General features: G+C 42.2%; 1 protein-coding gene across 1 annotated transcript; it reads right to left on the bottom strand.

Annotated features, from left to right (window-relative positions):
* Positions 1-4,721: 4,721 nt before the first annotated feature.
* Positions 4,722-5,525, bottom strand: LOC124171260. The gene has a single exon (XM_046550402.1). It carries the CDS (start codon positions 5,523-5,525, stop codon positions 4,722-4,724), a length of 804 nt encoding a protein of 267 aa, XP_046406358.1.
* Between the last annotated feature and the right edge of the window lie 4,565 nt (positions 5,526-10,090).

The raw sequence follows: 10,090 nt of genomic DNA, 5'->3' as shown, positions 1-10,090 counted from the left end.
ATTTCTTAATTACTCGCCAAAATCCTGCGTTTCCTGGGACATAGGCAATCTAGCAAAAAAAATTAAACATTGATCGTTTTTCCGCATTCATTTTGTAATCGTATCGTTATTAATAAAGAAAAATTGTCCCCTAGTGGAGTTCCAAAAAAGGAGGGTAGTCTTAGAATCGTGTTCGTCTTAGATTCGTGCTAATACGGTGTATGAAATTGTTTTTCAATTTATTATGTTCTATTAACAATTTTCATAAAATATTTTCCGCTGAATAAGAAAGAATCAATTTATTATATTCTATAAACAATTTAAATAAAATATTTTCCGTTAAATAAGAAATATTGGGGTGGGGGATATTCGGTTACTGTGCAGTAATAACAATTGTGCGTTAACGTGCGCAAAAAACAATCTCTCATTGTCAGCGAGGAATTAAAAAAGGACCTCGAGTGTCCGGACGGAAGAAGGTCCGAAGGGTATTCGGCGTCCGGGCAAGAGCGCGGTTGGGCTGGTCCTTTAGTCGGCCCTGAATTTTGGAAACGATAGATCACGTCATAACAGATATCACTTTTCATTGCGGCGTTAACATTCACGGCGTTTTTCGCGTACGTTAATTTTCTGTTGATATACGGCCAGTGATTTTCTTATTGTTGGCTTATTAACGGACCGTGAATTTAGCAAAATTGAGACCGTGAAAACCTTTTAAAAAAACCGTGAAAACGTGAAAAATAACCGTGAAAACCTGGAAAAAGCCGTGAATTTCATTGTACAGGTAGAGGAACCCTGATTATTGAGGAAACAAAATAGCATCGATTTTCGTAAAAAGCATTTCCAAAGTGCCTTTCTCTGAAAGATCAGTGTTCTGTGAATAATATGAACTGCTCGCGATGTAAGGATCTCCTTCCCGAGGATGGCGATTTTGTAATCTGCCGATTCTGTTCCGGCAGCATACATTTTGAGTGTGCTGGATTGAAGGAATCTTCATATCGATGCATGTCTCGTAAGAATAAAGATTCCTGGAAGTGCATCTCTTGCCGGCAGAAAAGGACGCCTGAAGTGGGAGAGGAAAAGGGAGCGGTTTCTTCCCATGGAGCATTTACTAACGATACAAGGTTAGTGTCCACAATTCCAGAAGGAGACATCAAGACAATACTTACAACTATTGTCAAGGACTTAAAGGACCTTAAGGACTCTGAGGTGGGTTGCGTTATTTCACAAAAAGTCAAGATTTGATAACGATAACAGCGTTTATTCACTACTACAGAGTTATAATAACGTCGTCGTCAGACACAATGGCGTAGGCGTCCGTCAGGGTCGGTTGCTCGGTCAAGACTGTCATGGCGCTGCCCTGTAGTGGCGTGGGTCGCCGCGCGTGCCACCTGGCGGCGGCGTCAGTTAGGCAGCGACAACATCTGGCGACCGGCCGGCGCTCGAAATAGTGGCGGGAGTTTCGTAATGCGCCGCCACATCACCCCCTCGGCAGAACCATGCTACCTAGGAGCATGGAAAAATGAAAAAAAAGGGGGGGATTAGAAACTTGTTACATTCATGCAGATAAACTTCAAAATCCCGCAAATGATGCGGGAAATGCACGCGGCGTCCAGCCCGCGTTTGCCGCTCCACGTCTCTCGGCGGCGGGGGTTGAGGCTGGATAACCAACTCGTCCGGTAGGGCTGCTGCGGGGGGCGTTTCCTCGGGCTGCGGATCCGCTGAGGGCGTTACCTCGGTCGATGGATCTGCTGGGCCCTCGTCCGGCGCGTCGGAGGCGACCACGTAGGCCGGTTTAAGACGGTCGATCGCCACGCGGACGTCGCGGCTGCCGCAGCGGAGGACGAAATGTTTGTCTCCTCTCTGGAGGACTTTGTATGGCCCCTCGTACGGCGGCTGCAGAGGTCTGCGTACGGCATCGTTGCGGATGAAAACCTGCGGACAAGTGGACAAATTCCTGAAAATAAAGGTCCGCCTTTCAGCGTGGCGGGAACCCGGTCGTGGGCTCAGCTTCTGGAAGTGCGTTCTCAGCTGCACCACGAAGTCGGTGGGGTCCTCCACCCTTGGGGATGTCGTCGGGGCGAGGAAGTCTCCTGGCAGGCGCAGTTGGGCGCCGTACACCAGCTCTGCCGATGTCGTTCCAAGGTCCTCTCTCCAGGCCGCTCGGAGTCCCAGGAGGACGGCGGGTAAGACGTCTACCCAACCTTCGGTAGAGTGGCAACGGATGGCCGCCTTCAGCTGGCGGTGAGCTCTCTCCACCATCCCGTTCGCGGCTGGGTTGTACGCCACCGTGCGCAGATGAGAGCATCCCACCAATTGGGAAAGCTGCCGGAACAGCTGGCTCTCGAACTGCCTCCCCTGGTCAGTCGTGACACGCAAGGGCGTGCCGAAGCGGGCAATCCAGCCGGAGACGAAGGCTCGTGCCACGGTTTCCGCAGACATGTCGGCTATCGGCATTGCCTCCAGCCAGCGTGTGTACCTGTCGACGGCTGTCAGGCAGTACCGGAAACCCTGGGAAATTGGCAAGGGACCAATAATGTCAATATGAATATGTTCGAAGCGTGACTCAGGCAAGGGAAATGTGCCCACAGGCGAAGAAACGTGCCGAGTCACCTTGCAACGTTGGCACTGTAAACATTCTCTTGCCCATTGGCGACAGTCTTTTTTCACAGAGGGCCACACGTAACGGGAGGCCACTAGTCTCGATGAGGATTTAACACCGGGATGGGCAAGGTCATGAAGGGAGCGGAACACGCGCTTGCGTAATGACGTTGGCACAAAGGGGCGCGCGGTGTTTGTGGAAGTGTCGCAATACACACTCACTTGCAATCCCGGAATCGGCACTTTCTCCAGGCGAAGGGACGAGTTTGAGTTGAGAAGCTGTTGGAGCTCCGGGTCAGTCTCTTGCGTCTCGGCCAACAGCTCATGACTGATCGGCTGCGAGATCTCGACGCAACGCGAAAGGGCGTCGGCAACATCATTGTCACAGCCGGACACATGACGAATGTCACAGGTGAATTGGGAAATAAAGTCTAGCCAACGAAATTGCCTGGGCGTACACTTTTCTGGGTTTTGTCTTAGGGCAAAAGTGATTGGCTTGTGATCAGTTAAAACACAGAAATCACGACCTTCAACCATGTGGCGAAAACGCCGAATAGCACAAAAAATAGCCAACAGCTCCCTATCATACGCACTGTATTTCACTTCCGTGGCACTTAATTTTCGCGAATAAAAATTTAGCGGTTTCCAACCGTCCTTTGTGTGCTGCTGAAGTACCGCACCGATAGCATCTGCTGATGCATCGGTCATAACGGCAAGGGGGGCGTTGTGGTCGGGGTGGGCGAGAAGTGTCGCGCTCGCGAGAGCGTCCTTACATTGCACAAAAGCACTTTCGAGGGATGGCGTCCACGCTATTTTCACTTGGCCTTTCTTTCTGCCCTTCAACACCTCACTAAGCGGCGCCTGCGTTTCAGCAACATGTGGCATGAAGCGTCGATAAAAGTTTATCATGCCAAGAAATTGTCGCAGTTCTTGCACTGTATCGGGCTTAGAAAAATTTCTGATCGCGTCCACTTTTTCGAGCAGAGGTCTCGTGCCATCGCCAGACACCAAATAGCCAAGGAAACGCACATCCTTCGCACCAAACACACACTTAGATGGATTCATCACTACACCATACTCGTCCATTCTCGAGAAAACTTGGCGCAAGTGCCGTAGGTGCTCTTCTTCAGAAGAAGAAGCGATTAATATATCATCGATATATACATAAGCAAAATCAAGGCCACGTAATACCTCGTCCATAAAACGTTGGAACGTTTGCGCTGCGTTCCGAAGACCAAACGTCATCACCGGAAACTCAAAAAGACCGAAGGGCGTAGTAATAGCAGTCTTTTTAATGTCCTCCTCGTTCTCCGGGATTTGATTGTACGCCCGCACTAAATCGATGGTAGAAAACACGCACTTCCCGGCGAGGGACATGGCAAAGTCTTCTACGTGGGGCACAGGATATCTATCCGGGATGGTCCTCGCGTTCAGCGCCCGGTAGTCACCACACGGTCTCCACTCATCCCCCGCTTTTGGCACCATATGCAGAGGTGACGACCACGAGCTTTCCGAGCGCCGTGCGACGCCCATCTGCAGCATTCCGTCGAACTCCTTTTTAGCGACGCGGAGCATCGCGGGTGCCAATCGGCGCGGCTTGCACGACACGGAAGGGCCGGGCGTGGTGCGGATGTGGTGCTCCACCGGGTGCTTGCGTCCTTTGGGTGCCCCCGTGGGACGGGATATTCCCGGAAACTCACGCAACACATTTAAGTGTGTACAATTGCCATCTTGAAATTTAAACTAGTCACTAATACTATATACACAATGTGGCACTGCCCTGCCGTTTACTGAGAGGGACGTTAGTCCGTCGAGCAGCCTGCGGTGGCGGATGTCGACAAGGAGTCCGTAAAAAGATAAAAAGTCGGCGCCAATAATGGGCTTGTCCACATCAGCAATAATAAAACGCCACTTAAAGTCACGTCGTAGGCCCAAGTTCAGGCACAACACAATCCAACCGTAAGTTTTAATAATTGTCCCATTAGCTGCAAAAAGTTCATAAGATGTCGCTAGTGGCTTACCTTGGACGCGTGCGCGCGGGTAGACGCACAAATCCGACCCCGTGTCCACAAGAAATTGGGTTTTAGTAGCGGCGTCCGTAACAAAAAGGCGGCAGGGACGAGGGCAACCATCACTTGCCGCCATCAGCGACTGCCCTCCGCGTTTTCCGCCGCGTAGGTGCACGGCTCCCGGCACTTACTAGCTCTGGCGCCAAACGTGTCGTGGTACCAGCACCACGTTGGGTTCCGCGGCGCCGATTGACTGCGGTTCCTCTGATGGCGTCCTCTGGAGCGGGAACGGGGGCGACGCGTGGAAGTATTCGCAGACCCCAACGCCTGAGATCGGGAAGACACTTGCCTGGCGAGCTCTTCCATCCTCCTCGTGAGCGCTTCCACTTCCGGCGTCATCGAGGCGCTGGCCACGTGTGACCGGGGACCCACCTCGTGAATTTTGTCGGCCAGGTTGGCGACGCTGCTCAATTCCACCGAATCTTGGGTCGCCAGGATGGTCTGGGTGCTGGGGGGTAACCTGCTCATCCACAATGATCGGATGAATTCGTCCGGAACAGATTCTCCGGCAAGCGTCCGAAGGTGGCGCAGAAGCTGCGATGGCTTCCGGTCCCCCAACTCCTCGTGTTCCACCAACTGCCGCAGCCGCGTCTCTCGAGATGCGGAAAGGCGATGAAGGATTTCGTCCTTTAATTTCGCATAACGGCCGGTTTCGGGCGGACTAGTTATTACATCCTCTACTTCTATGGCGTACTTATTGTCTAGTTGAGCCACGGCGTACATAAACATTGTTTTATCACTTGTGATTCCCGCGAGGGTAAACTGAATTTCTAACTGCGCGAACCACAACGCAGGGCTATCGGGCCAAAAGGGAGGGAGTTTCATGGACACTCGATTTACCTGGAGAGCGGATTCGGCGTCTGAAGGTGGAGTCGCCATCTTGACCTCGTGGGGAAAACTTGCACTGGACGGACGAATTATTCACTCCAAGAAAAACGATCACGTCGGTTGGTCACCACTTGAGGTGGGTTGCGTTATTTCACAAAAAGTCAAGATTTGATAACGATAACAGCGTTTATTCACTACTACAGAGTTATAATAACGTCGTCGTCAGACACAATGGCGTAGGCGTCCGTCAGGGTCGGTTGCTCGGTCAAGACTGTCATGGCGCTGCCCTGTAGTGGCGTGGGCAAGGCCATAGATAGAATTCTATGGCCTTGCCCACGAATGGCCCAAGGCCATAGATAGATTCTATCTATGGCCTTGGGCGTGGGTCGCCGCGCGTGCCACCTGGCGGCGGCGTCAGTTAGGCAGCGACAACATCTGGCGACCGGCCGGCGCTCGAAATAGTGGCGGGAGTTTCGTAATGCGCCGCCACAACTCAATTGGTAATATTACAGTGTCCAATGAAGAACTTAAGTCCACAGTAAATAGTAATAACGAAACTATACAAGAATTAAAAGGTGTTATTGTAGAATTAAGAAGGGAAATTACTGATAAAAACCAGATAATTGAAGTTCTTTCGCAAGAGGTAAATGCGCTAGAGCAGAAACAGTATGACTGTGATGTGGAAATAGTAGGTTTATGTTCTAATGAGAATACAAACAATGAAGTCCGGGACAAAGTGATTGAATTATGCAGAGACTTACAGGTAGATAATATTAATGAAAGTGACTTAGAGGAAGTATTTATTATCAGAAAGAATGCACTAAAGCCTAACAAAGTCATAGTGAAATTTAATTCTAGAAAATGTAAACAGAATGTAATTGGCAAAAGAAAATTAACAAGAGAAAACACTATAAAAGAAAAATATGGACATCAGTTATACATAAATGATAGACTTACATGGTACTATAAAAATTTGTTATGGAATGTTAAAGTTAAGGCAAAAGAACATGAATATAAATATGTTTGGTATAAATATGGGAGAGTACTGATTAAAAAAGATGAAAATTCAACAATTATTAAAATCTCAAAAATAGAGGAAATTGAACAATATTTCTAATTTAAATACCTAGATTACAAATAATACTGATTTATCCTCCTCAGAGGCTGTCAGAATATTATTTTATTTGAGATATAATCATGGATATTCTAAAGATTATTAAAAGTGTTAAACCTCTGGTAAAAATTTATGAACAGTTAGATGATATTGATAGAAAAAGCTCTTCTGGCACAATTATTTTTATTAACATAAGATCATTAAAATCTCATTGGGAAGAAATAGAGTATTTATTCATAGCTATGTCTAAGAATTTAAATGTGAATGTTTTCATTCTGGCTGAAATTAATATAAATTCAAATGATACAACATTATATAACTTAGAAGGTTTTTCAACATACTGTAAACCACGGAGTAACAGGAGAGGAGGAGGATTAATGTTCTTCGTTAAGTGTGGTCTTGCATTCACTATAGAAGATATCAAAACTGACAGCTTTGAATGTATTAGTGGAAACGTTTCAATTGGTAAAACTAATCTTAATATCATTGGTGTATATAGGCCCCCAAACAATTCTATAACTGCATTTCTAGATGAACTAGAAGACAAATTCTTAGTAAATGGTAGATCTCATAACATTATCATAGGGGACATCAATATTGATATAAAAAATAAAAGAAATATCAGCTGTACAAAATATAGGAATCTCCTAGCTGCATATGGCTATGAAGAAATTATTTCAGAGTATACTAGAGAAGAGATTAAAGGTAATAAATTGGTTACTTCTTGTCTTGACCATATTTATTATAATGGTAATTCAAAGTTTGTGGAAGGACTCCTATACAAAACAAAAATTAGTGATCACTATATGGTTGGACTGTCTTTCCTGGATGAACAACATAAAATTTAATCTAATGATTTCATCTCTGACATTAATCATGACTGTTTCTTGGTTGAACATAAGGTTAAAAGTAACATAAAAAAATGTCAGTGGGGGAATATAAATTGTATCGATGATCTTGAGGTAATGTACCAGTTGTTGGTCAAAACTCTACAAGAAATATATAGTGTATCAAGTGAAAAGCGAACAGTTAATAGACATAAATCTCCAGTAAAACCATGGATGAATATTTCAACTATAAAGCTAATTAGGGATAGAGATCTTGCTTTTAAAAAATGGAAAAGTAACATTTCCAACAAAAAGTATAAGGAGGATTATAAGAGTTTAAGAAACAGAGTATTGATTGAAATCAGGAAAAATAAAAAGATTTATTATCATAAAAAAATAGCCAATATCAGAGATACAAAAGAAATGTGGAATATCATAAATGAATTGCTAGATAGAAAAACAAGTGGGAGAGGAGATGATATCATATTGACACATTTAACTGGATGACTAGGAAGTGACATAAAAGTAATATGTAATTTATTTGTTGACCACTTTACAGACGGCATAGATAATTTAAAAATAATATTAAATAAAAAATTCAATACCAATTACAGTGATACAAACATGAACTCTATTGTAATATCAGAATGTTCTTATGACTCTGTAGAAAAGATTATGTCAAAAATGAAAGTGAAAGCCCCTGGCCTAGATAATATCAGAATGTTTGACCTAAAAAATAATGATTTGTTGTTTCCATTAATTGCTAAATTTATAAATCTAAGTATTAATGAAGGATTTTTACCTGAGGCTTTAAAAACAGCTATAGTAAGACCAATTCATAAAGAGGGTTCATTTATTGACTTGAACAACTATAGACCAATCTCTATTCTTCCCTCTTTGAGTAAAATTGTTGAACAGTATGTTGCTAACTACCTGATTTCATTTTTAAATAAAAATGAAATAATTAACAAGCTACAATTTGGTTTTCAAGAGGGAAAAGGGACCAAGGATGCATTAGAACTTTTTTCAGAAATTGTAAATTTCAACCTGGATAGGAAAAATGAAATACTATTAACTTTTATTGACTACAGCAAGGCCTTTGATACTGTTAATATAAAAATTTTACTTCACATTCTTTATAATATTGGTATCAGAGGAAATATCCACGAATGGTTCAAAAGTTATCTCACAGGGAGACAGATCATTGTTAAGTTGGGTGATATTACAAGTTATAAGAAAAATCTGAATCATGGTGTCCCCCAAGGCTCTATATTAGGCCCTATTCTCTTTACAATTTACATAAATGGTATTTTCTCACGCATTAAGCATAGCAGGGTAATTTTATATGCTGATGATGTAGCATTAATCTGTACGCACAAAGATTTAGACATAGCACAACAAAAAATGCCAAACGATTTAAGTTCAATCTCTCAATGGTCTCATGACCACGATTTATTAATTAATAATAAAAAATCAAAAGTTATGCATATAGTAAGCAAAATGGGTAGATATAAATCCATCAATTTAAAAATACATGATCATGATTGCATGCATAACAATCACTTAGTAACAATGTGTAGATGCTGCAAAATGACCCAGGTTGAAAAATACAAGTACTTAGGATTAATTATTGATTGCAATTTTAAATTTGGTGAACATATATATAAAGTAAATAATAAGTTAAAAAATATATCTTACCAAATGTACCATATCAAACCATATGTTAATTCTAATATTCTATTAAATATTTATTATGCTCTGGTAGAATCACTAATAAGATATGGTCTGACAGTCTGGGGTAATACTGCAAATGTTCATAAAATCCCTCTTATTAATTCCCAAAATAGAATAGTCAAAACAATCTACAGATGTAAACATAATTTAGAAAACTATACAGAGGTACCTGATATTAAACTGGTGTATAAGGACATAGGTGTTCTACCCTTAAATCAACTTTATGAGTACATACTAATTACAGCAAATTACTTTGGTAATAAATATAAAATTAAGAAAGTAAACAAATTTGAAATGATTCTGAGAGGTAAAGAGCTGTATGAAATTCCTAAATCCTACACAAACTATGGAATGAGAATGTTAAAAGTAAAAGTACCAACACTGATCAATTATGTAAACCACAAAATACAAAATATAACAACCTATTCCCAATTAAAACGAAATTGTAAGAAAATGTTACTTGAAAAATAATACAAAAAACTAATGTAAAATCATTATTTTCTACTTACAAATTTTGTAAGTATGTATAATTAGTGTAAAATAATTTCTTAGTTATTTTTCTAGTTATAAGATTAATGATCAATTGTCATGATGACTTTAATTTGCCCTCTATATGTTCGTTTATAGAAGCACCTCCTGACGAGCCAGTGGCCCAGGAGGACTTAAAATGTAATTATTCACTTGCTATATGAATATGTATACAAGATTGTATTATTGTTCGGATTATTTTTCCACTTGTGTATTTATGATTTAATTCTAAAAAACAAAAGCTAGGATCATGTAATGATTTTCATGCAAGACATTGTATCATATTTTCTTTTGCTGTATATTGCAATTAAGTTGTTATTAAAGATCAAAAAAAAAAAAAAAATTAACGCGATATATACATGCGAAAAGAGAAAAAATTGAAAATTAGATTTAAAAATGACAATCCTTGTAAT

Source organism: Ischnura elegans, chromosome X (assembly GCF_921293095.1).
Source record: "Ischnura elegans chromosome X, ioIscEleg1.1, whole genome shotgun sequence".
In the NCBI taxonomy this organism is placed as follows: domain Eukaryota; kingdom Metazoa; phylum Arthropoda; class Insecta; order Odonata; family Coenagrionidae; genus Ischnura; species Ischnura elegans.
This window is presented reverse-complemented; position numbering and strand designations above follow the sequence as displayed.